We start from the raw sequence: 27729 nt of genomic DNA, 5'->3' as shown, positions 1-27729 counted from the left end.
TTTTTTTGAGACAGAGTCTCGCTCTGTCTCCCGGGCTGGAGTGCAGTGGCCGGATCTCAGCTCACTGCAAGCTCCGCCTCCTGGGTTTACGCCATTCTTCTGCCTCAGCCTCCCGAGTAGCTGGGACTACAGGTGCCCGCCACCTCGCCCGGCTAGTTTTTTGTATTTTTTTTTAGTAGAGATGGGGTTTCACCATGTTAGCCAGGATGGTCTCGATCTCCTGACCTCGTGATCCGCCCCTCTCAGCCTCCCAAAGTGCTGGGATTACAGGCTTGAGCCACCGCGCCCGGCCTGGATCTCAATTTTCATACCAGGATGCTCACTGCAGACTGTAATCAGTTTCCTGGTTACAAGGTTTCTCTCTGCTCATCAGCAAGTCAGCCTCTCAGAAGATATAACTACATCTGTAGATGATTTGTACAATGTTGGGGGTGGGCAGTGAACCCCAGTGTTTTATGCTCATTCTTGCCATTCTGTCCCTGAAGACACAGTTCCTTGAGTCAGAAGATTTTTGTTCTTTGTGACATTCCTTTTAAAAATGGCTGTATTCCTAGGAGGGGGTCACCCAGAGAGCAGTTACCAACCAAGTTCTAAGCAAATCTCTCCACGGCCAGATGTTATTTTTTTAAGGTGTCTAGGGGAATGGATGAGTATGCCTGAGAAGGATGGGAAAGGAGATATCAGAAATAAGACCAGGGGCTGAGAGGGAAGAACATATGTGAGGGAGCAGCCAGAGTTTGAGCCAGTCTCTTCCTCTTGTCCCTTTCCTCCAATCACCCCAGGAACTGGTCTCCCACCTCCCCTTTGCTGCCAGGAGCCTTCTACTCCTCTGTCTCCTCCAGAATCCCCCCAGCAAACTGGCAGCAGCTTCTTCTGTCACCTCTTGTCCATATTCTGTTGAGGAGTGGGAAATCTCTTTGAAGTCTTCAAAGGAACTTTAACATTGTTCTTATTATTTTGTAGGAAATAGAGAGTAACTCAAAAGAAAGTTAGAAGATGAAAAGAATTCTTAAAAGTCTATAATGTGCAGCCTTTTTGAGAGGTGCAGTCACAAACTCTGAGGCTCTGTGGAGCCCTTCGCCTGCCATGGCCAAGTTGATCACCTTTCCACAGGTCCGCCTCTCCTTGCACCTGATTCTCTATTGTCTTATAGTGCATGTCTGACTGTTTATATGACTGCCTCCCACAGACTTCTTTAGGAAAGGACCATATTTTATTCTTCTTCTAATGAACAGCACCTGAGACCACAGCCAACACAAGAATGAATCAATGAATGAAAATCCAAGGTTGATCTTTCTTAGCTCTTGTCATACTAATTTATTTTAACTAAGATTTTTTTGTTTTGTTTTGTTTTGTTTGTTTTTGAGACCGAGTCTCACTCTGCCACCCAGGCTGGAGTGCAGTGGCAAAATCTCGGCTCACTGCAGCCTTCGCCTCCCGGGTTCGAGCAATTCTTGTGCCTCAGCCTCCCAAGTAGCTGGGACTACGAGCATGCACTACCACACCTGGCTAGTAATTGTGTTTTCAGTAGAGACAGGGATTCACCATATTGCCCAGGCTGGTCTCGAACTCCTGGGCTCAAGCGATCCACCTGCCTCGGCCTCCCAAAGTGCTGGGATTTACAGGTGTGAGCCACCATGTCTGGCCAGTTTTCTTTTAATTCTTTTTCTGAGATTAAGTCTTCCTTGATCTCCAGTATATTACAAAGACTAGCGAGTCCCAGTCACCTAGATTCAGACCCTCTATTTTTACTTCTGCTCCACAGAGAAAAAAAACAAGTGTTCATGGTTACCATTGTGGGTGATCCTATTTTTACAAAAGAATTCTATGTACTTCTCTCACCTTCTCCCTGCTTCCCCAGGAAACGCTAAAAGCAAGTTGTCTTGACTCAATCTCATTTCAATTCAGTAGTATCTTCTTTCTTAAGACAGCTCTTCATAAAGTAGATTATGTGACTGTAGCCTTGTTTCTAGCAAATAACATTATCATATATACTCACTCAAAAATCATAGTATGACCATAATAAATATTAAAAGGAACAGTGATTTTCCTATTTTCAGAGGTCAAGCTATAGTCTTCCATGATAATGATAATAATTGTATTAATAAATAAGATGTACTCAGTATTTACTATGTGTCAACTGTCTTACTGACTTGGCATTATATTATCATGAGTTTCTAGTAGAGGAGATAGAGGTTAAATAATTTGCAGGTCATACAGCATCATACTAAATGAGGTAAATGGGGGAAAACTCATTTTGTTTCAGGAACTGTTTTCAGCTCAGCTCTATTCATGCTTTCTGTTTCATTTTTTTAAATGAAAATTAATTAACATTTTTTTCTCCCAGACTTGTTGTGCTAATTGCAGGGTATTATTCTTATGCTCACATTCCTAATCTTTCCAGTTTCTGGTATTTAGACACATTTGAAAGAGTATATGTGGAAGAAATATTTGGACTTAACATGTTTTACATTGTAACATTAGGATCAGTTTTATGACAGCTACCCAGAACTACAAATCCATCATATAATAGTCTTACGTAGAGAATACAAAATCCTGGTATTCTCCTCCCTGTTTGCCATATTGTACCTTACTGGGCCATTTGAACACCCATGCCCACTGCTGAGCCTTCCAATGCTACAAAAAAGATCACAGAACTATTTCGAACGCATGGGTATGAAATGCCTGGAACTCTGCCAAAATCCTTCTGCCCTTTGAATTTTAAAAATGATTATGATATTTAATGCAAAATGTACTACAAAGTAACAACCATTTCTCTGTGTACCAAAAAAAGTATTGTTCATGTTTGAGACTATGTAGATTTGTGAGAGCAAAGAAGAAAAAAAGAGAAGAGTTATAAAAAACCAAATGTTCTTCTCTTTTATTATCTATACAGCCAAGACTAGATATTTAAAACAGTGTTTACTTGGCTTAGTGACTTTTTTCTTTGCACGTCTTAAATTTCAAGATGTCCATAGAACATTCTCCTGTACTAACTAAAATCTTGTTCTAGTGAAAAATACTTCGTTCAAAATTTCTACATGCTGCTAAAATGGAATCACTTTCCAAAGAACTTTCACAGCTGTAGATACATTAAATATCCTGATGTCACTCATCATTTATCTGACATACTTTGAATGAGTAGCAGGTAGAATTTCAAGAGGGATGAGGAATTTCAAGGGATATGGGGGCATTCCAACAGTATTGGCCCTTCTGTTCTGGAGAAACCGCTAGCAAACTCACCTAGCCCGGGGCTATGGGAGTTCTTTTCCCAGATGTTTTACTAACATTGTGGCCCAGAGAGATGCTGTCTGTTCACAGGTTAACTTCACTAACCCCCAAAACAAGAGTTAATTATGCATGTGATCACTTCTAAATTCAAGGCATCACATAACTGCACAATCTAAAAGAAACAGCCATAAAGCCAATCATTATCATCATGTTCAAACATATTATATTTCTCAATATAAATTTTAAGTGGTAAATCAGAAAGTTGCTTCTCACTTGTGCATTCATTAATTGAACTGACATATGTAAAGAGCTTGCTATGTGGTAGGTGTTATGACAGACTGGGAATAAATAATAAGTAAGACAAGATGAAATGAGATGAGATACCCTTTGAAAAATGTGTTGTATTAAAATTAACTGTTTCTGACCCTTTATCTCCAATATGTTATGAGCAAATGAAGGGTAGGGACCACACCTTTTTTGTCTGTATATTCCCAACCTCTAGGGCAATGCTAATCAATATTTATTGAGCGACTAAATGAGTGATCCATATGAGCAAAATAATTTTCAGATAAAAAATGTGTTATAGTAGAGGCGTGTTGTGGAAGCAGAGGGAGGAAGCAATTCTCTCCGTTAATTAAACCACCAAAATGTGTGAGAAAGAGCAGTTTGAGTGCTCTGCCTCTGCTTGTCAAAAATGCTTACCAAATGTTTTTGTAAAATATGTTGGTAAAAGAAGAGCTTCTGATTTTAGTACTCTTAAATAGAGAAATAATTCCTTCTGCCTGTTCAAGAAAGAATCAATCAGAATTCAAATTTTACTTAAAAGAACTTTGAATTTCTCATGGGATTTTGTAACTTCAAACAGGAAACTCTGTTGGCAATTTGGAGAAAATTTACCTTCTGTACATAGCATCCACACCTATCGATCGATATCTATTTGTTGTTTTTCCTTCCTGTCAATAACAAATATTCTCTTCCCTGCAACTTTTCCATATAGATAATATATTCTTAGTTGAAAGAAATCAGTTTGTCTCTTTATAAGATTATGGGAAACCCAGGCCAGACGAAAGCAGTTTCTCACGTCTTATTATGACAAGTCAAATTTCCAAGTAATCCAAATTTTTAACATAAAACACTCTACAAATCACTATACATATTTTAACCAAAGAGTAAGTGCCTTCCTCTTCCCATTTTCAATTGGTTGTCCCCTAGAATAACTTGAAAAGTCTCAGAGTGAGAAAACAAAATGTAAAAAAAGATAAAAGATTTAAAGAAACATTGATTTATGAAGCCATTTCAGTTTGTGCTTTTGATAATTTGGTTCTCTTAAATACATTGTTACATGTTAATTATATGCCAATACACAATTTTATTGAGAATTTTTGAATGTAAATCTAGAACAAGAAAGTAAAGTTTGTATAGGCAAAACTTCCAGGGTAATTGGCTTAGAAACAGAACAGATTCCACTATGCTGAAAGACAATAATGGAGAAAATGAATAAAGTGTGTATTATGCACTGTGTTTCCTCTCTACATTGAAATGGAAAACATTATAAGTAAAATATTATTATTTTATTTTAAAAATAAAATTACTTTTTTTTTTTGAGATGGAGTCTCGTTCTGTCGCCAGGCTGGAGTGCAGTGGTGGGATCTTGGCTCACTGCAATCTCTACCTCCTGGGTTTAAGCGATTCCCCTGCCTCAGCCTCCCAAATAGCTGGGATTACAAGAGTGCACCACCACGCCCGGCTAATTTTTTGTATTTTAGTAGAGACAGGGTTTTACCATGTTGGCCAGGATGGTCTTGATCCCCTGACCTCTTGATCTGCCCACCTCAGCCTCCCAAATAGGCGTGAGCTATCACGCCCGGCCAATTACTATTTTAATAATAAAATGGTATGCTAATATTAATTCTTTAAGCTTTTACTGTTCTTTTTATATTACCAAAGAATTAACTGTACTAGCAGCCTTAATTCACAAAGAAAGACTTAGGTGGCCTTGTGATTGAACCACATCACAGACTCCTAAGACTGACCCCGCCCCTAAAAGTCTGTGATTCATCCAGACTTGTGCCCTGTGATGCATCCAGTCTCAAACACATCTGGCTCTTTTATGTCTTGAGATAGCAGTCAGAATTGCACATGAAGTTGAAGGCATACTGCCATGGCTTTTCATAAAAGCAAGAGAAGTATATAGACTTTTTCTGTGCACCTCCTGATGCTGCCCCACTCCCAGGCTGTTTGGCCTGAAGTTTTAGGGAAAATCTATGTTTTTCAACCTCAGCACAGACAGGCGGGTTGGCTTCCTGGGTTGCGGCTGACAGCCAGCGTTCCATGGGTGCAGTTTTACTACCTTACTGCAAAGGCATTGCCATAGACATAGTCACTTTGGAGCAATATGCTGCTTTCCTGCTCGTTTGCACAGGACTCTGAGGAGCTTCCCATTGTCCATCCTCATGCACTTGTCTTTCTGCTTCCTAGACACTTAACAGATTTTATTGGCTGTTTGTAAATCAAACTGGTCCCAACTAATGACAATTCCTGATGAGCATAGCTCTTAAATTTTTCCATTTGGGATGTATCAGCTTTTCTCTATCCTTGCTTCCTATGTTAATGCCAATGCCTTTTTTCACAATGAAATAGGGGCCCTGGTCCTATGGGCTGATAACCAGAGGAATATATGCCACCTAACTGTAGTTGGCTAAGTAGCCAACAGAAGACACTTTTCACTTTGGATTTCATAAAATAATTTCGTGCAGAATAATCTCACAGCCTCTATAATTTATTTAAACAAATCTTCAGAAACATAATTTTTTTGTTAGAGAATTCCTGAATTTGAAATTAGGGTAACTAACTAGAGGGACTTTTTCATCACAAATGTTTTTCAACCATTATTTCCTACTCACAATACAACTGTGCTTATGTGATTGTTTACTTTTCCAAAAAAGTTGGTATTTTTTAAAGGCCCTCTCTTCAAAATTGGACACCCTCCTCTTCACCCTATTATATTTACAAAAAATGTTCTTTTTTAAAAGATCCATTTGTATTTAAGTCTCTAGTGCTCCCATTCTCTGTTGTAGAGTCAGTCATCTCTACTCACTCCTCAAACCCCATTAATATTTATCCAGTGCCTGGGGTAAGCAAAGTAGGAACTTACCCAGTCTTGGTGTGCTTACCATGACCTAAATCCCTGCATACCCCCAGAATCCTTCTTCATGACAGAGTCACATTTGCAATCTGGCACAGTAGCTTGCATAACAATAGATTCCAGTGGCCTAATTTCACCCTTGAGTTCCTGCACGACTCTCATTCAGCTGCCCTCCACTTGGTGATTTATCTAGATTTATTGTGTCAATTTGGCAGAATAGCTCTAATATAACCACTGTTGGATCTAATATCATCAATCTTCCATTTCCAGGAACAATACAGGACTGGCAATCTCCCCATGATCTTCTTCATTAAAAGCGAAGGTCTAAGAGTACACCTATGAGCTATCATTGTTTCATCCTTTGGAGAACTCTCTGTTCCAAAATCATCTGTGGTCCATCCTCTCCTTTTAAATAAATTATTCTCTCTCGGGTTCATTGAAAGGAACTGTATTGCTCTTGAAGCCTCACATATAATACTCCTCAATTTCTTTGCATTTTGAGGACCACATTATTGCTGTGTGATTGCTAATTTTCCATACCTTGTAGATTTTCTCATTATTTGAACCATGTTATAGTTTAGGAAAGAAGCTAATTACTTCCTGAAGTCAGATGTTTGATACTTCCAGTTATCCATGTAATGGAAGGACAGGAATAATTTTGAATAGGATGGTTTTTACAAAATCATTGCATTTCTATGACAGCTACCTGCACTAAAATTAATAAACAACTCACTGAGTGGTTGGACACTCAAAATTCTAGGTGTAACTTTTATCATGATTACTAATCATTCTGTAATATAAGAAATGTATTAATCACTAACTCTGTGTAAGACCAAGTGCTAGGCGCTAGGAATTCAAGCAATTCAGAAAACATCATCTCTGCACTGAAGGATCTCACAATGTAGAATCCAGTCACATTGCAGACATGTAAAAAAACACATCAAGGTCATTCAATGTGACAGATGACACATAATAGGTAAAAAGTGAAGGGCAGAGTGATTTCCTAGACATCTAGGAGAAAAGCTGTTTTCAGAGCAGGGTGAATAATGATATTGAGTGGCATCTTGACAAATGGATGAGAGGGTTGTGGGCAGACCATGTTAGGAAGGGGAGGGGCCAGGAGGCATTGAACAGTTTGACCATGGTGTGCAGTACAACAACAGAAATGGTAGCAGAGGAGACTAGACGAGACTGCTGGGTGTGCCAAGAGCAAACGTTAGAACTTCATCCTGAGGGCAAAAGGTGGCCAGGGGATTTTAAGCAATGAAATAATATGGTCAAATTTGTGATAAGAGTGTGCAAGCAGAGAGATCATTTCAGAGGTTATGACCGTGTTAAAGCGAGAGCTGATGGAAGCAGTGACAGTGGGAATGAAAAGAAGGGAATTGATTCAACATACAGGTAACAGGTCTAGCTGAGTCCTTCAAACATTTGTTCGGGGTGGTAGTAATTAAGAAAGAGCAAGAAATCAAAGGCGATCCCAACTCAGGATTCATTTTCAGGTAACTAGGTACATGGTGTTTCTAATAACCAGCAGTGTTTCTAATAACCAGCAGAAGGACTGCAGGAAGAACAGCAGGTTAGTACTAAGGTTAGTCTGAGTATTATGAAAGAGCTCTGTAAAGATAATGAGTTCTCCTTTGAACGCACTTAGTTTGGCATGAGGTATCTAAATGAAGGCTTCCGATAAATGATTACATAAATCTGGTGCTCAGGCTTAGAAATAAATATGAAAGAGTCACTAGCATAGGGTTCAGTCAATTTTGCATTCTGGCTGGTTGTACTTGAGGTATTACACTAAGAATGACAGCAATAATGATAAATAACACATGATCCCTCCCTGAAACATAGTAAGGAACAAAACCACAATTATTTGTATCTTATTCCTCTCATATATAAGGTATATGAATCTTATTCATGTATTTTTTCCATGTACTAAAATAAGGCTTTACCAATACAAACTTTACTTACCTTTCAGACACATTATTATTTTAAATAACTCTTTTGATCATTCTTAAGATTAGCAACTATCAAATAAATGAATTACTAATATGGTATTGTTTCTGATTCCAAAGTATGAGAATAAACAGTTGATTCCACCTGGAAAATCATTTAGCTGAAACATTATACTTTTTATCATATCCCCTTTGTATCACATTTGTGAAGGACAGATTTGTTATACTTCCTGAATCAATGAAGATTTGGCAGCACTTATGTCATTTGGGTAGAAAGAAAGTGTTCAAACAGAGCTTTTACTTTTTTTTTTAAGACAGAGTCTCCTTCTGTCACCCAGGCTGGAGTGCAGTGGCATGATGTTGGCTCACTGCAACCTCCACCTCCTGGGTTCAAGCGATTCTTGTGTCTCAGCCACCTAAGTAGCTGGTATTACAGACGTGCACCATCACACCTGGCTAATTTTTGTATTTTTGATAGAGACAGGATTTCACCATGTTGGCCAAGCTGGTCTCAAACTCTTGACCTCAGGTGATCTGCCCACCTCAGCCTCCCAAAGTGCTAGGATTACAGACGTAAGCCACCATGCTCGGCCAGAGCTTTTACTTTTGCCCCTTTAAAATAGCAGCTCTCTTTGAAAAGTAAATATATCACATAAGCACAGTTGGCTTGTGGGTAGGAAATGATGGTTGAAAAAAATGTGTGATGAAAAAGTCCCCATAGTTACCCTAACCTCAAATTCAGAAATTCTCTGACAAAAAAAAAAAAAAAAAAAAAAAAAAAAAAATGATGTTTCTGAAGCTTTGTTTAAGTAAATTATAGAAACTCTGGAATTACTGTGTACAAAAATCATTTTATGAAACTCCAAGTGAAAAGCTTGTTCTGTTATTTAAATCCATAGTTAGCTAGTAGATATTCCTCTGGCTATCAGCCCATATTTTGAGCAAGTGACATATACAAAGAATAAGCTAAGATATTCTAATGTCTCTTAAGAAAAGGAAACATTGAATAGACAGTTTTTCAGATATGTGCATTGAATTGTTTTCACAACCTTTTATAAAATGAATGTGCTCACATAAGGCATGCAGCTATGTATCCTGTGATTTCCACAGAATGGAAAATGTCAAACCTTGTTGCTGGAAGTGCTCCAAATTACATCATGTTTTTTGTTTTGTTTTGTTTTGTTTTTTCTATTACCATTAAACAGGGAAGGCCATGGTAAAATTTCAGTATTTGCTGTCAAAATGGCTTTAGCCACATTGTGTGGAGGGAAGATCATGGACAAATTAAGATGTAAGTTATTCCTTGTGTCTCTCTTTGCTTTTCCCCGCTAGGTACTACCCTTTTTGCTCCCTCATTCCCCCATGTCCCCTGCCCATTTGTATCTTTCCTCATTCTATGAGAGTTGTTTGAAATACATTTTTCACTGATGTTTGGATTTTTGTCATAGCGGTATTTTCATATTAGATAAATGCTAATGAAATGAATGTTTTCCTCTACTTAAAACCTGTTGAGTATCACCAACTGGCCTCTTTCTGAAATTAAAGTAAAATAAGTGCTCTTTGCAGTTAATTGTGCTATACTGCCTTACAGGTGGTACACGATGATAGGGACATGAAGGCTCAGCGGGAAACCTTCCCCTTTAAGTCTTCTAAAAGCAAGGCTCCTGGCACATTTCCTCATTCTTCTCAGCCAGCACTACTCAAATCACTAGGAACTCCAAAGGTTTCAAAGCCAACAATGTCAGGAAAGAAGAATAAGAATTACATAGAGACAGCACTGACAGAGTTAACTAGATGCCAATAAAAGCATGGTAGCTAAAGTACATTGAGTAATTATGGGCCTTAATGAATATTTTGTCTCTAAATATGGTAGAGTTCCTTAACCAACAACACATTGGGGATTGTTTGTTTGTTTGCTTTAGGTAAAGAAACTGAGACTCGTTTAACCATATGGCTAAGATGACACCAGAATTTGAACCCTGGTTTTTTTTTCCTACACCAGTGGTTCACAAATTTTAGCGTGCATCAGAATCACCTGGGGGGCTTTGATAAAACGTAGATTTCTGGGTCCCACCCCAAGAATTTCTGACTCAGTAGGCCTAGGATGAGGGTGGGTGACAACAATATTTATTTCTAAATGGTTTAAAATGATGTTGATGGTGCTGTTTAAATTTAAAATTTCCATTTAACCCTATCCTTTCCCCTAAATAGTATGAGTTGGGGCTATAATACTGTGTTAAAAAGGGCACTGTTCTGGGAATTGGGAGTTCCAGGTTGCAAGCCCAGCTGTGTGACCAATTTTCTGAGTCATCCTTTGGCAGTTACTTCACTTCTTTAGTCCTCAGCCTCCTTCTATATCCTAAATTTTGGGATTTTGTGAGATACCCATAGAGTCACACCTGGCTGCATGCAGCCATCTGTGTGACTCACAGCACAAGGCTCACCTGCTGCCTGTCCTCTTCTGAATGAGATCTCTTGCTTCTTGATCCACCCAAAAGGAAAGAATAAAGAAAGACACAGAAAAAAAACCTTTTGTTCCTTTGAAATTTCCCCGGAGATGCTCCAGGGATGAATCATTTCAGTGGATCAGTGAGTAAGTGAGAGGGACAACAAAGCCTCAGGTAGCCTCAGGTAGCCACACAGCTTCCCTCACTTCTGGGACTTCCCTCTATGAGAGCCAAATGCAGCCAGGATTCAGAGAAGCCTAGCCAGACCTTAGGAGGAGCCAGGGAGCTTCTCTTTTGTTAGCCTGAAAGATATAGAAAATTGAAAACTATCTACCTCAGTGCTTATTTGAGAGAGAAGGTGCTGACACCAAGGACTTTTTTTTCAAAAAAAAAAAAAGAAAGAAAAAAAAAAACAGCTTCAGAGTAATCCTTGGGCATTTCCTTCAGGGTTAAGCCAGAAAGAGAAAGTTTAGCAAAATAAACCAAGGCTGAGGAAGGAAGTTCTGAGAACCTTGTCTGCCAACCCCAACTGGCCATTTACAAAGAGGACATTAGATAAATGTAAAAAACAAAACAAAATCTAAACAAAAAAAAACCACTTGGGAGATATCTAAAAATACCTATTTAATATTATATTAATAGGTACCTGGATAGAAGGGTCCCATATTAAAATAGGTTTGAGGAAAACTAAGAAAGCCAGTTTTCTGCATCTCAGAACGTCTGTCAACCTTTAACATACCAGGTTAATTCTGAGCCCTCGAAGTCCTGGTGTTTGCTATCTTTCCACTCAGCTTTGCTCAGTGTAAGATTTCATCCTCCTCCGACGAGTAAGGGTGGAGGGTGGAGGAGGGGGGCTGGTGGGGGTGACAGTCACAGAAGTCACATCTCACTACAGAGGTCCCCCAGCCCTTACAGCTCATCACCTAGCGTGGCATCTCAGACCAATTACTAAACTAGTTACTGGTTAGAGAAAAAATATGACAGCAATGGTCATTGTATAGTCCACTTTTACCTCTTGGGCTCAGAAGGGCCATCCCTTTCCCTCAACCCATGAGTAACCCACGAACAAATGTGGGACAAATAAAGATGAAGGGAATGGTTGGTAGGTAAGGGACTAGCAATGTCAGCACAATTACAAATCTCAAGATATAACTAAGTTATTGATCAGATCTTTACAATTGTGAAAACCCTTCCAGTTCTCTCTTGGGTCCAGAAGTTCAAAGGAAACAGTATAACTGCTACAATGCTTTCTCCTCACCACATCCCATCAACCTCCAAAAAGCACTCTCTAGTGGCCAAAGTCTATCCTCTTTAGGGCAGTGAAAGAAGCAACAAATGCATGTGTCCCCTTGGAGGTAAACTAAGTTTTCTAGTCTGCAGAAACAAGTTCCACAATATCACAGACTCTGTAGAGATACAGATAGTGTGACACCAATAAATCGCATTCCCCACTTTGAGAGCAGCTGCACCTGAATCACACCCTTAAGTGTCCCTGGTTCTCTGACTGAGGAGTCACTCTTCGTATAGTTAATCCTAGGAAGATGGTTTTAGCGGTTTCCAGGTAATTTGGTTAAAATCAATTTGACCAAAAACAATTTAATTAAAGTTAATTTGGTCACAAAAATCTCTCCAGAATGTTAGCTGGTCAAAAATGAATATCCTGAGTCATGAATATTTCTAGTTTCAGTGATAATTATTAATTGAATGAGTGAATGTGGGCAAATTTACCCACAAAATCTACCCACGGACACCATGGCTGCCCCTTGGTGAGTGGGCTTGTGGGTGTTCCTATTGTATTCTTTTGCTGGCTTGCATTTTAATGATAAAACAGGTAAGTTAGCCAGGCATGGTGGCACATGCCTTTAGTTCCAGCTACCCAGAAGGCTGAGGCAGGATAATCACTTGAACGCGGGAGGCAGAGGTTGCATGAGTTGAGATCACGCCACTACAGTGGGCGACAGAGCGAAACTCCATCTCAAAAAACCAAAACAAAACAAAACAAAACAAAAAAACAGGTAAGGTCATGATTTTCTACATTGCTTCTGTAATAAGAAAAAAGTAAAATGAAGGGATATGGAATGTTACAGGCTTGAGGGTTTTGATTTCCCTTCTGTAAAGTTTTTCTAATTCACGTTAAGCCAAAATGCCAGCTGTGCTTGTTTGGCAATTTTTCTATTTTTGTGCATAGGGATGAGAGATATTTAGCTTGTTCCAGCTACTCCCTTATTGTTGGGGAACACAGAGCAAGAATAATTAAGAATGTCAGAAATTTTAAAAAACAAAGAGAAAGCAACAGAAAATTTGAAGTTGATTTTCTTAATGCTTTAAAATGCATTAAAAGAGAAAACAACACTATGTTGCAACATAATTTCCGGTAATTAGGGCTACCATTCACTGGTAGGGTGTTCCCTGTGTAATTTCAGGGAGCATCATTGACACAGCCTAGTAGATGAAGGGCGCCCCCTGCAGTCATGTGCCATGGCAACCTAAACATAAACTTACCTAATAATACTGCTTTTTGGTCAGACTGTTCTTGGCCCAATTATAAACTGTTTTAATGGGTTGGAACATTTGTTTATACTTCTGCCTTAGGGATCCTGGATAGTTCTAGGGATCTTAAGGTATTCTAAATTCAGTGCTGTAAGCCTAGTATGTCATGTGCTGTTCTAAAGCTTTGGGGAGGACTTGTTTTTAAAATACTAGTATTATGGAAGATACTGCATATTTATTGAGTTTCTATTACTAAACTGGTTGTTTTGCCTCTATGCCTACCCCTGGGGTTTCTAACGCACTGATCCACTTTAAATTCTTCAGTATCTCCCTCAACATCTTCTGAACTCAACCTAAACTCCTCAGTAGAATTCAGCCATAAAAAAGAATGAAATCCTGTCATTTGAGGCAACAGGGATGAGCCTGGAGGACATTATGTTAAGTAAAATAAGTCAGGCATGGAAAGATAAATACTGCATGTTCTCACTCATATGTGGGATCTAAAAAAAAGAAAAAGGCTGAACTCATGGAAGTAGAATTGTGCTTATTCGAGGCTGGGAAGGGTACGGGGCTGCAGCGGGTTGAGGGGGATAGGGAGAGGTTAGCTAATGGCTACAAAATTACAGCTACATAGGAGGAATATGTTCCAGTGTTCTATAGCACTGTAGGGTGACTATAGTTAACAAAATTTATTGTATATTTCCAAAAAGTTGGAAGACAAGATGTTGAATGTTCCCAACACAAAGAAATGATAAATGTTTGAAATGAGGGTAATGCTCATTATCCTGATGTGATCATTACACAATGAACACATGTATCAAGATATCACTCTGTAGCCCATAAATACATAAATTTTTTTACTCAGATAGAAGCTCTATAGTCTTATGGTTAATAAACTATTTGAAACAGCAGAAACCCTTTATAAATGGAGTATTTAATGAAAATGAGAGTCAATTCATGTTCTCAAAACCATAATCCAATAAAAGCCTGTGATATGCTTAACATCTGACTTTGGTGTAAAAACAATGTTTCCAGATTACATTTTGACCTTGAAAAATTAAACCTAAAGTGAATAGAGGTAGCACATTCACAGCAGTTTATCCCAGCAGCTGTGCTGGCTTGGTGACAAGCTAGTTAGCATGGTGACAAACTATATAATAGCAAACCCTTTCATTCTAATAGTGATTTGCACAGAGGAATTATAAAGCACCTTGGGAAATTATGTCATTAATATTCATTAAGTGCATATACTGGCAGAAATTGAAGAACAGTGGTTCAGCGAAGACACAGGCCCTTCAGAGAAAGATCCAGGACCCTGACTTTACCTCATTGATCATCCACAAGGCCAGGCTTCCTCTTCACTACACGAGTCAGAAAACCCTTCCCTGTAAATCAAGTGCCTTCCACCCAGAAAACTGTAATTTATAGAAAGTTTTCTGCTTCTGTAGGAAGTTAATCAAGTGTTTGTCATTACATCTTTATCCTCACTGTGTCTTTGATTTTTCAAATATCTTACACCAAAATCTGAAAGTTTTAGTGATACTATAAATTGGTAAATTTCTAGCTAGATAAATGGATGTACACACACCCCAAATTTACAGTAAAACTCTCATTATGTTTCAAATGAAGTCAGCATCTCTCTCATATATACAAAAATTTCTCCTGTTGAACTCCATGAGTCAAAACAAAAAGATAGTGTCTTATTAAAGACATTTAATAAGTGTCTGTCTCTTATTAAAATGTTAGTCTTACCCAAATTACTTGTGATTGCTATGTGCCAGAATCATCTACCAAAAGAAACCAGAGAAAACATTATGCCAGGAATATTTAAGCATAAAAATTAGCTTTTATATCATTCTTTCATTAAAAAAATCTATTTTGCTACTTTTTTGTCATTTATAGCAGATATATTGAACAAAAACAGTGGAGAATGTTCATGTGATGAATAAATATCTTTCCTTTTCCTTTCATCAGATATTTTCTCAATGATTTCTGACTCCAGTGGGGTGATGGTTTATGGACGATATGATCAATTCCTTCGGGAAGTTCTCAAACTACCCACAGCAGTTTTTGAAGGTCCTTCATTTGGTTACACAGAACAGTCAGCCAGATCCTGTTTCTCCCAACAGGTAGGAGAAAAATATGTTTAAGGAAGTATCTCTTTCAAACAGTGGTTGCTCTCCTTCTAGATGTCATTCCAGGTCACACATACTCGGACAAATTCTTCTATGTGATAGCAACCTGTAGTGTATTTTTCACTTCTATGTGATAGCAACCTGTAGTGTATTTTTCAGCCTCTGACAAATGACCTCTGAACCAGTCACTAAACCCAGCACCCCTGGATCACAATAATAGACAGTGTTTACTGACCATGAGCCAGGCACTGTGCTAAATTTTTTCCTTTCATTGTCTAATTTCATCCTTACAACAACCCTTCTGTATTAATCTCTTTTCACACTGCTATAAAGACATACCCGAGACTGGGTAATTTATAAAGAAAAGAGGTTTAACAGACTCACAGTTCTGCCTCAGGAAGCTTACAATCCTGGTGGAAGGTGAAGGAGAAGCAAAGACCCACCTTCTAAACATGGCGGCAGGAAAGAGAAAGAATGAAAAGCCCAGGGGAATCTGCCATTTATAAAAACCATCAGATCTCCTGAGAACTCCCTCACTATCTCGAAAACAGCACGGGGGAAACCGCCCCCATGATCCAATCACCTCCCACTAGGTCTCTCCCTCAACACCTGGGAATTACAGTTCAAGATGTGATTGGATGGGGGCACAAAGCCTAACCATATCACCACACCCTCAGGGTCATTATTTTCACTATCACTGCACTTTCAAAGGGGCTTAATTGTCTCATTCAGCCTCATGTGAAATACATGCTTGACCCAGCAACAAGCTTTAACATTGGTTTAACAAAGGATACCAGCAAGGAATCCCAACATCTGCCACATCATGACCTGAGAGGCCCAAAATATGGCAAACACAGCTGCCTAAATCTTCTACACCATGATATATTTGGGGTTCCAAGTGATGTGTTTTAACTGGGTATGGCTCAAGCTACCCTGGGAAGCTGCATAGTTTAGGGGGCTATCTATGTGTGTACCTCTCCGGTCATGTAGAAGAGACTCCAGGCCCATTCTCCAGCATAGCCTAGTAGTAGCATAGAAATCCATACATCAAAGGTTAGTTTACCATTTTTTGAAAATCCAAACTAACATTTTGTCCACTGAAAAGGCCTCTTGACTGAGTGTGGTGGCTCACCCCTATAATCCCAGGACTTTGGGAGGCCGAGGGTCAGGAGCTCAGGAGTTCGAAACCAGTGTGAGCAACACAGGGAGACCCCATCTCTACAAAAAATTTTAAAAACTTAGGCAGGCATGGTGGTACATGCTTTTAGTCCCAGCTTCTCAGGAGGCTGAGGCAGGAGGATAGCTTGAGCCCAGAAGGCACCACTGCACTCCAGCCCAGGCGACAGAGCAAGGCCCTGTCTCAAAAAAAAAAAAAAAAAACAGGTATATCCCTGCCCCATAAAATGCATACAAACAAATGCTCACTACACTGTACTTTACTGATTAAGAGTCAGGAAGTCTTTTCTTTTTACTGAAATTAACTTTTAAAAGCATCAATCGGCCAGGTGAGGTGGCTCACGCCTGTAATCCCAACACTTTGGGAGGCCACGGCAGGCAGATCACAAGGTCAGGAGTTTGAGACCAGCCTGTCCAATATGGTGAAACCCTGTCTTTACTAAAAATACAAAAATTAGCCGGGCATAGTGATGGGCACCTGTAGTCCCAGCTAGAAGCAGGAGAATCATTTGAACCCGTGAGGTGGAGGTTGCAGTGAGCCGAGATTGTGCCACTGCACTCCAGCCTGGGAGACAGAGCAAGACTCCATCTCAAAAAAAAAAAAAAAAAAAAAAGGGTCAGTCACTTCAAAACACAAATCTATTTTTTCATTCAATTTTACTGCTTTCCAACTTTTCTCATGGCATGCTAAATGTATGACTCCTTTTATTTTTATAGTGCTTTATGCCTCACAAAGTGAATTATCTGATTTATGGCTTGCAACAACCCTGTGACCTAGCAAAGAAAATATGATTCTTTTTTTAACAATATAAAGTTCATAGCTAGTGAGGGCAGGGGCTGTTTTTAACTCTGGTCTTCTAATTCCATCTGTTAATGTTACTCTTGTGTTGTTGTTGTTGCTTTTGTTTTGTGTACTTTCAGTTCATATTTACAAATATGCAGATGATCTGACTCAAGGAAATGTAACTACCTGTTGTATTACTTCACCCAATCATGGAAACAAGAATAATTTCATTTATATCTGAATTCTTTAATTTTAGGTAGTGTATTATAGAAGAATTGGTAAATGTGCTAATGCCTCAGAATACATCTCATTCAAAATCAGCTGGAGTAATAGGACTGGGTTTTTTTTTTTTTTTTTTTTTAAGTCTTAAAATGACCTGTGCTGGGTGTGGTGGCTCACACAGTAATTCTAGCACTTTGAGAGGCTGAGGCAGGAGGAGAGCTTGAGTCCAAAAGTTCAAGACCAGCCTGGAAAACATAGTAAGATCTCTGAAAAAAAAATTAAAGAATTAGCCAGATGTAGTGGCACACACTTATAGTCCCAGCTACTTGGGAGGTTGAGATGAGAGGATCCCTTTAGCCCAGGTGTTCAAGGTTTCAGTGAGCTGTGATTGTGCCACTGCACTCCAGCCTGGGCCACAGAGTGAGATCCTGTCTCGAAAAGAAAAAAGAAAAAAAAAAAGAAAGAAAAAAAGGATCTATGTGTTTATGTGTTCAAGAATTATATGTGATGTTGCCATGTTCAAAATTTCTTTTGAAATATCCTCTAGACTGTTCTATGATTGTACATATCCTTGATGTTAGGCAACTTATACATGTTGAAATCATAACAACATTGTTGGAAACTTCCAGGAGTGATTTTTAGCCAGTATGACAAATAGTCAAAATGAATAAGATCATTTCAAGTATGAAAAGAGGTAACATAAAAATAATAAGACCAGTTTATTTTTGTACTTAATGAATTGGCTATAACAGCTACTCAAGAGTCTGAGGTGGGTAGGAGGAGATAGGAGGATGACTTGAGACCAGGAGTTTGAGTTCAGCCTGGGCAGCATAGTGAGACCCCCATCTTTAAAGTAAATAAATAAATATTTTTAAAAAATAAATAAACAAAATTATCCCATCCCCTTTGATATTCTAGTTCAAAATTTCAAGTAGTGATTTTTGCATATAAATATGTATTTTGTTATATATACCATTACAGTACATGTATTAATATAGCTTTCTTACTTTTATCATTTTGAAAGGAACTTATAGATACAATGCATTCCTTTTGTACATCCTAAAGGACCTGGATATTGAGAAAGAAGCAGACTGAATTGAGAGGAATTATATATAAAGTAATAAAAGGAACGAGTTTTAAAAAATTTAGATGGTTCTGTCCTAACAGGATTCCCTCCTGCTCTTGTATAACAGAACCATTCACATTAACCACTAAATATTTAGTACTTAAGGAAGTTGAGGAAGTTCGAAAGGGAAGTTCTATAAATTTAGAAGACTGACTGATAGGAAAATTATAAAGTGAGCTATGATGCATTCTTGAGTAAAATCCCATGGAGAATTTCAATTCTTTATTTTTCTTCATTATTTTTATACTGTCTTTCATATATACAAATGATGCTCTCAGAATTCTTTTCCTCCTGGTGATACTATTGACTCAGCCTCAGTGGAGAGAATTCAGTCCTATGTATGCTTAGGTATAAAAAGCAAGCAATGTTTTCAGTTCTGAACTAGTTTAATAACACATTTGGCAAGTTCTGTTTCTTCAGATATTAGAGGTTTATTGAGTGCTCTTTTGTTGCAGTCTCAAATGATATGATATTTACATAGCAGGTAAATTGAGATGATTCTCTGTCCTAAATTTATGTTTTTTTGTTTTTTTTTGTTTTTTTAATGCAGAAAAAAGTCACGTTAAATGGTTTCTTGGACACGCTTATGTCGGATCCTCCCCCGCAGTGTCTGGTCTGGTTGCCTCTTCTGCATCGACTGGCGAATGTGGAAAATGGTGAGTAGTTACTGCCAAGCAAAGGTGATTTTTTAAATTATTGAAATTAGGCCATTAGTTCTACAGTTAGTAAGCCCAGGTTGTTGTTTTAGGGAAGCCTATTTAGTGCCTCTTAGTTTTGTTTAGGAGAGAACTAACCCATCTCCCTGTTCGGGAGGGCCTTAAAGGACCACTGAAAATTAGGACTGTCAGTTCTAAAACTTAGTACATCTCATGGTGTTCTTCTTAATTACAAGTCAGGTGTGGTTCAAAGACTTGGCACAATAGAAGGCGAACTTCAACAAAGAGTGTGACATTATTTTGTGTTTGTTTTAGATCTGAATTTCTCAAATTTGCATACATGGCACTGATTATTTCTTCCCAGTCACTCAACCAGAAGTAGGTGGGAGAAATGAGGAAAAAAAAAATAGATGATAGCACCCTGTTAGTCTTTAGTCATATGTTCCAGATTGTGAGCTTTCAATAGTTGTACTAACGTTAAAGATAAGAGTAAAATAACTTTCGTATCATGTCTTTTTTTAAAGCAAGTATTTCTAGGATAAAAGGAACTACTGTTGGCATATCCAGATTTCAGTAGGAAATACAGTTTGGGGCAAATTTTACAGAAATTTAAACATGAAACAGTTCAGTGCCTCCATCTAATCTTTAGGTGTTCCTACTTACTGTTCAATGTAACTGAAATTTCTCCAGACTTGACGAGGAAATAATTTAGTCTATATCTCTTACTAGAGATTTAACTTAAGTCTCTATATATTACTCAACTTCTGTGTATTTCTTTAATATACATTGAAGCTAAAGTTAGCTTAATTTTAAATTATCATTCAGAATTTTGAGCATCTGCCCTTATTTATCTCAGTTAGTTAAAAGTTATGAATTTATCCTGTTTTTCTAATAGAGAAAATTTAAAGAATGAATTTACTTTTTTTTTTTGCAATCACTAACAATCATAGTTTTTTGTTTATCCATATGCAGAAGTGAAGAGCAATCAAGTTCCATGTTATTATGCAAAATGAGTTCATGTTATCGTTTACAGTTTAGAACTAGTCATTTTCCAATCATAAAGCCATCATTTCATTCCTTCTCTCTCAGCATTTCCTGCTGCAGGAGATCAATTTCTTAGGCACTGTCCCAGAACAGTTGTCCCTAGATTCAAGTCCCACTCTAGTCTTTCTCAAGCGCCAGAAAGGAAGGTTATGACACTTGTTTAGAAGACAGTGTGTCCAGAGCTAGTTATGTCTTTGTTTTACACTTTGCTTTTTATCTTCATTTATTATTATTTGTATTGTTTTTCCTGACTGGTTAGGCCAGAGAATAGCTTTACCAAAGGCAAGAATTGTTATTGTTGTTTTAGTATCTAGCTCATAGCATGTAGATAATTACTTGGATTTGATCACTTAAATCTAAATATTTTACTTTGCTTCAGATGTAGTATTTTGCTTTGCCTGCTTTATAATTCAAATTTCCTACCAAAGAAAGTTAACTGTCTCTTAAATAATTCAGAGGTATCTGAATTATTTAGAACTGTTTTCAGATAACTTACACATCTTTTTTAGGGCCCTATACTCCTGCCTCAGGAAAGAAAAAAAAAAATCTGTTTGTCAGATGTAGGCAACACCAGTCGTTAAGTAAGCCATTAGTCACTCCATTTTTTAAAAAGTAACTTAATTCTCACATCGACATCCAGTTTTTCACTCTCTGCCCATCTTCCTTTCTTTTTTCTTCCTCTCGTTCTCCACGTCTCTGATATTTGCTCTCTTCCCGCTGGACAATCGGCATTCACCCCTTGTGCTTCTGAGTCTTCCAGTGAGCTGTGCTGGTCTCCTGGAGACAGAGAGCAGTTTGGGGTAAAGGCAAGTCTGTTTGGGCAATTTAAATTCTTGTAATGTGAGAGATGGGAATAGAAAGAGCAAATGGCATTACAGAGATTTTTGTTGTTAAAAGGACACCTCTTCTCCATCCCATTTCATTTCATTTCCCCGCAGGCATGATTGAAAAGGGTTGTGGGAGAATCCAGGAATGAACTAAATGTTTTTCTGAGCCCAAATCAAGTATCATCTGAAATCGTGGTGCAGAGAAAAAAGGTACAATTCCTGTAAGGCTGTATTTTCCTTCTTCTGGTTCATATTTTTGTTTTCTTGTTTTTTCTTCACTTACGTCCCCCTTAGTCTTCCATCCGGTGGAGTGTTCCTACTGCCACAGTGAGAGTATGATGGGATTTCGCTACCGATGCCAACAGTGTCACAATTACCAGCTCTGTCAGGACTGCTTCTGGAGGGGACATGCCGGTGGTTCTCATAGCAACCAGCACCAAATGAAAGAGTACACGTCATGGGTAAGGCAAGGTCCAGGCAATACTTGGAGTTGGATGTGTGTGTTGCCCAGAATTAAAGGGAATACCAAGGATGGTGGCAGAATTAAAGGGCAAACTTACCTTCTATCCCAGGTCTAGTATTCAGTCCCCCTTCCTCCCACCCTTCACCCCACTGGGTGCTCTTACTTATTCTGTTGGAACCCAGTGTAGCTTCCTGAGACTTAAAATATAGGAAGACTCAAAACTATGTTACTTCTTGGAATATAGATAATTCAGTACCAATTTAAATAACAACTGAACAGCAAGGACCTTCTGGAACATAGTCTTACATTCACAGTAAGTTAAAATCTTTTCCAAGTTTTATTTTGTGGAAATGGCTTAAAAATTATTGTTAGTTTTATTTTTCTTAGATTCTGGAGTTCTTTTAAGTGCATGACTAGAATATTAAAGAAACAAGTATGAGAGGAGAGTGTGGACTTAATAATACTGTTCCATTTTACTTTTCTGCAGAGGGTGGGGAGGGGAGATTGTGGTTATATTAGTAAACCATCTTTTCATGAAGAGTCTGAGTGACCAACCTGGCAACGGTGGCATGTGAGTGTCTGTGTGATAGATGTATTCTCAGGAGCATGTGGCACCAGGTCTGTGGGAGGAAATGTGACTCTGTGAGCTCATTGTTCAAGTGGATTATGATTTATTGATGTTTATCTTAGTTAAACTCAAAGATCAGTTCCAGCAGTGTTGCCCTTGTGCATTTCTTCAAGGATGGGTTTTTGTAGGGTATGTAGATTGGTTCTTGTGGGATATACCATCAGCCCTTCCAGCACCTCTTGGAAAAGTTCTGTCACAAGAAAATCCAACGTATTTATGAGTTTTTCTATATTTTAATGTATTTCAGTTCAACCTGTAGTCTTTACTTAAAGAAGTCTTCAGAATATACCTCTGAAATCAAAATATTCTTCCTAGGAATTATTATTGGGAACTAATATTCAGTGTAAATATACTAGTACTTCATCACCAGTCAGATTCTGAATTCAAGTAACAGTTCTTCACCAAGGCAGAGTATACTGAGAACTTGCCAATTCCAGTGCAACTCCTCACTGTTGTTTATGTCATGCTGAGGATAGATAGATAGATTAACACGGATCATGAACTACAATTTAGTTTAGAAGATAGGAGCTAAAACTTTCTATTTTCTTATTGTTAGCATATTACCAGTTTTCAAACTTCGACCCCATATCCTAAAAGATTTGGTGTTTGAAAACTAATCAGATTTAGTTGTTTTACGTAAATGCTAAATCCACATAAGGAGCCTCTTTCTTAGGGGTTGTAGACTCTAAAATTATATTCCAGGGCACTATCCATACAAAGAAGGATCAGACTTCTTGAGAAGACAGAAGGCCCTATGGTTTGTGGTGCAAAGAGCTGCTGTTGCTGCTATCTTAACTGTTCTAAGAATTACATCTTCTAACAAAAGCCAGAGGGATTTCTTGAGCAATGCTCTTACTACTTTGCTTTTAAAAAATGAGGATAATAGTCACTTCATTCTATTACCAATTAAGGACTCTAGATGTAAAAGAAAGTGACAAAATTTGAAATGGTTCCTTATGGAAAGGAAAAATATGGTTAAAGTTTTATTATTATGTTGGTGCAAAAGCAATTGTGGTTTTTGCCATTACTTTCAAATGCTTTTGCACCAACCTAATATATGTGGTAGGCTGCTTTTTATATAATTTTGACTGCATAATGTCAAGATAAACATCCCAACAATCTAAACAAAAAAGAGGCAGCATGATTCTCTGGAAATAACCTGAATTTCAAATTCTGAAGATGCAGATTGAAGTTTCATTTTCACTTCTAACTGGATGTGTTCAGCCACACCTGAAACATCTTTCTTGCACCTGGATTCCTGCAAAACCTTCTGCTCATCTTCCTTCCATACCTATTTTCTCACAAACCATTTTCTGTTCTTAAGTGAGAGCAGTCCTTCTAGAATCAGGTCTGATGCTGTCATGCCTGTGATTTAAACTCTTCCTGGTCTCCCTCTGTCCTGGGGATAAAGAGACAGTTCTTAACGAGCCATATAAAGATTTTGATGATCTGCCTCCTGCTTTCCTCCCCAGAAGGGCTCCCTTCACTGTTGCTGCTTCCCCCATCCCGAATGACCTCCTAGTCTGCTGAGTTTTTGTCAGAAAGACTCCTGCAGGCCCATTAAGTCCCAGCGAAGGTGCCCCATGCACAATGCCTGCTTCCATTTATTGTAGCATTTGCTGACACTGAGCAGCAGGAGGCAGCTTGTTCAGAAACTCTCTTCCCAGCATTGAGCAAACTTCCGGACTCAGAGTTAGCACTGAAAAAGGATTTCTTCCATGAATGAATATCTATTATGTAAAGCAAATCATTTGATAAAATATTACATATATATTAGCTGTTGTCACTTCTACCTTCCTTCTTCTTTCCAGAAATCACCTGCTAAGAAGCTGACTAATGCATTAAGCAAGTCCCTGAGCTGTGCTTCCAGCCGTGAACCTTTGCACCCCATGTTCCCAGATCAGCCTGAGAAGCCACTCAACTTGGCTCACATCGTGTGAGTATCTCTACCCTCCCAGTAAAGAGAAAATTTTCTTCAAGGGCACATGTCTGGAGCCACACAAAGGCAATACCCTATCAGTGGTCAGCAACCAAGATTTTTCATTTAATTTTTTAAAACAGTCAGAGTAATGCCCTTACAGTTTTTTGTTGTTGTTGAGGTATACAGTACTTCCACCAGGCAGACAAGTGAAATATGCAACACTAACATAATTCGCCTGGAGGTGGAAAATATTTCAGAAAGCTTAGTTACAAAATATGGATGTTAGTGGTGCCTGCACATTGGAAGTTAACAATCAATGGGATCACTGTGGTAAAAAATGATTTACAGCATATTATTCCTGAATTTTGTATGTGCTTTGAGTTCCAAATATAAAAGCTCTTTATTTCTCTGCAGACCCAGTTTAAGATGCCAGCAAACCTAGAAATTACTTTTGTTTTTCATCCCAAGCTATATAACTTTAGAAGAATCATAGCCTGTGCAGGGGAAGGGGGAGTGGTGGGAAAATTTATCAGAATATTCAAAGACTCTTTTCTTCAAAGTATGTGTGAGTTTCATGGCAGAAGGTATTGGACCAGCAAACGGTCCTTCCAGCCATCCCTGCTACCTCCCGCGGGTGGCCAAGATAACAAGGGGGCTTAGGTAGAAGAAACAATTTTTTCCTTGGTGTTACCTTGGGCTCACAAGAAGAAAGAGTCTCATTACCTGCTTCTATACACAATTAGATACCATGTAGTCACAGATGCCTCCTTATGAACTGCCTGTTGTTTTCCACAGTTCAGTGGAACCTGTCACACCACAGGGCCTGTGTTTGCATGTTGACATCAAGAGGTGGGCTGATGGGACCTACCAGTATAGAAATTCAACAATGCAAAGTCCATGCTTCAGGCAGTTCAGCATATGATCCAGAAGGGGCACTGTGGTAGGTATGAGACCTTCATGGAAGCAGCACCTACGTTCTCCCATGGACCTTAGCAAATACCACCAAACAATTTGTGCTGCGTCACATCTGTGAGCTTTGTATAAATACTTCGGGGCTTTGTTTTGCTTGTTCCTGGGGGTGCTTTGAGACACCTCTGACCTCAGCAGTATACACAGCCTGAAGGCTCCTGTTTCTCAGCTTATAAGCTGGCATGGGCTTAGCCTCCGGAAGCTAATGTAAACTAATTCTGTAGAATGTGGTTAACTTATTTTTGGAAATTATGCTTCTATAAATAAACCTTAAAATAAGCCAGGGATAAATAAATCTGGGAAATGTCCCAAAGGGCCAACCACTTGCAGCAATCTACCTCACAGGAGCTTATGAAGGATCTTATTAAGGTCTAGACTTTCCTTCCCATAGCCAATTAGACACAATCACTAAGTTGCTAATAAATGACCACAACAAAGTGAGAGCAGCTGGTGCTCCCTGAGCTATGCTGAGAGTAATTTCCTACCAGCCCTGCTAGTAGTTTCACCCCAAGAAAGCAGCCTTCAACGGAACTGCTGGGTGTCATGAAGATAGGGGGTGTGGGTGTGAATAGCCTGGCTCTAAGAGCTTTGCTGCTTCCCACTCCTCCAAAGAATTAGGAAGTGATGTACTGCAATGTAAAAGTCTGTTTCACAGTGAGTCACATTGGAGTATTATCTAGCTCAGGGCCTTGTATCCAGTGGGTGCTAGGATTGGGTGGTGTGTGTGTCTGTGTGTCTGTGTGTGTGTGTGTGTATGGGAGAGAGAGAGAGAGGTATTTAATTGGCTGAGTAATAATTTTTAAATTTTGACTTATGGGGCAATATAATCTGTTTTGTCATTTATTGAAGTAACTGAGGGCTAAGCTACACAATACATTCTTAGTTTATGTTCCATGGAGAGATTTTAAAATTCTGTACAAAATGTGTCTTCTTTTGAGAAAACCTCTATGTATTTTACCAGATCCTCAAGAGTCCTTGAATCAGAACACTGATCTCTACTCACTGATAACATATTTTCCCAGGGTGAAAGTTTTAATTTTAAAATTCAAATTGTACAAGATATTTAATTGTTGAAATAACATACAAGACATTCTGGATGTAGAATGTCAAGTCTATTTTAGAACAGAATATTTTTGTTCTATTTTAGCCATAGAAATTTTTTCCATATTTGTTTCTTTATTCAAATGCTATTGTCATGAGTAGATATCCACGTCTTTTTTCTGAGACTTCTAATTTTAAAATGCATTGCTCATTTAACTATTCTAAATTATCATAGGCACATCAAGGACATTTTAAAAAAAATGGTATTAAGCCTTAATCATTTATAAAAAGAATGCTCTCTTAATCTGCTTTAATGAACATGTACATGGAATTAATGAATTTTCACACTTCTTCCAAATGTATGTAAATATTTTGATAAATTAGACAAAAATATATGACATTCCATACCATATCATTTTATAAGCCATCCCACTATTTTATACAGTGCTGTACAGTGAAAATAAGTGAAATTTAAGAAATAAAACACACCAATACTCCCACCTCCACTTAATGCCCTTAATTTATTACTCCCAAATGTGACTTAAATTATAAAGATCTTATGCAGAAGGAATATTGTCATAGTGCAGAAATATGTGAAGTAAGCTTTATCATTGAGTCTCTAGCAAAAATCACCCTAAAAGTATGTCCCTTAGAACTATACATAGCAATAAAAATATATTTTCTAGCTGTAGCTCTGCCTTGGTCACCCTCATTCCCTCTCTGACCTTTCCCTGTGCTTTCCTAAATAATTTATTAGGCAATCTTTAATTGTAGTACAAACCACATCTTTGTCATTCTTTGGGTGTAGTGTCACAAAAATATCCCAGTCCATATCAGTTGCACCCATGGATAAGCTTACAGACAGAGGTAAGAAGGGAGCAGTGAGTGGGGTGCAAGCATTGGCAATATTGATGGGCATACTATGTCCTGTGCTGATGACCTGAGGTTCTGGGCATTGGGAATTATAGCATAGACAAAATAAAACATTTTTTTTTTTTTTGCCACTGTGAAAAGATGTGTTGATTTTGTAAATTAATACAAATTCTTCAAAGACATATTGAGAAAAAAAGTCCATGATGTAAATGTTTAAGTGAAGGATAACGGTATGTCCTTACATAGTGCTGAAATATGTAGAACATTATAGAGCTCATGGACATAAAATTTGGTGTTGAACATTATACAGTCTTCTTAAATGCACATCTTGCTGTTTAATTATTGTATTAAAAAATGCTGGCCGGGCACAGTGACTCACGCCTGTAATCCCAGCACTTGGGGAGGCAGAGGCAGGCTGATCAAGAGGTCAGGAGATCAAGACCATCCTGGTTAACACGATGAAACCCTGTCTCTATTAAAAATACAAAAAATTAGCTGAGCGTGGTGGCAGGCAGCTGTAGTCCCAGCTACTAGGGATACTGAGGCAAGAGAATGGTGTGAACCCAGGAGACGGAGTTTGCAGTGAGCCGAGATCA

At 38.4% G+C, this 27729-nt stretch overlaps 1 protein-coding gene across 32 annotated transcripts in view; it reads left to right on the top strand.

Annotated features, from left to right (window-relative positions):
• Positions 1–27729, top strand: part of DTNA (dystrobrevin alpha) — a 419414-nt gene that overhangs the window by 322856 nt on the left and 68829 nt on the right. For 25 of the 32 annotated variants that reach the window (XM_017874046.1, XM_017874053.1, XM_017874045.1 and 22 more), the window contains exons 6-10: positions 9537–9622; positions 15243–15397; positions 19262–19367; positions 21533–21699; positions 24141–24265. In XM_017874046.1, coding sequence (XP_017729535.1) covers positions 9537–9622; positions 15243–15397; positions 19262–19367; positions 21533–21699; positions 24141–24265 — 639 coding nt within the window. Of the gene's footprint in view, positions 1–9536; positions 9623–15242; positions 15398–19261; positions 19368–21532; positions 22015–24140; positions 24266–27729 lie in introns of those variants that run through there. The other 7 variants (XR_001886016.1, XR_001886017.1, XR_001886018.1 and 4 more) reach the window with 2 other exon arrangements.

This window comes from Rhinopithecus bieti, unplaced genomic scaffold, assembly GCF_001698545.2.
Source record: "Rhinopithecus bieti isolate Rb0 unplaced genomic scaffold, ASM169854v2 scaffold_5260, whole genome shotgun sequence".
Lineage (NCBI taxonomy): Eukaryota > Metazoa > Chordata > Mammalia > Primates > Cercopithecidae > Rhinopithecus > Rhinopithecus bieti.
This window is presented reverse-complemented; position numbering and strand designations above follow the sequence as displayed.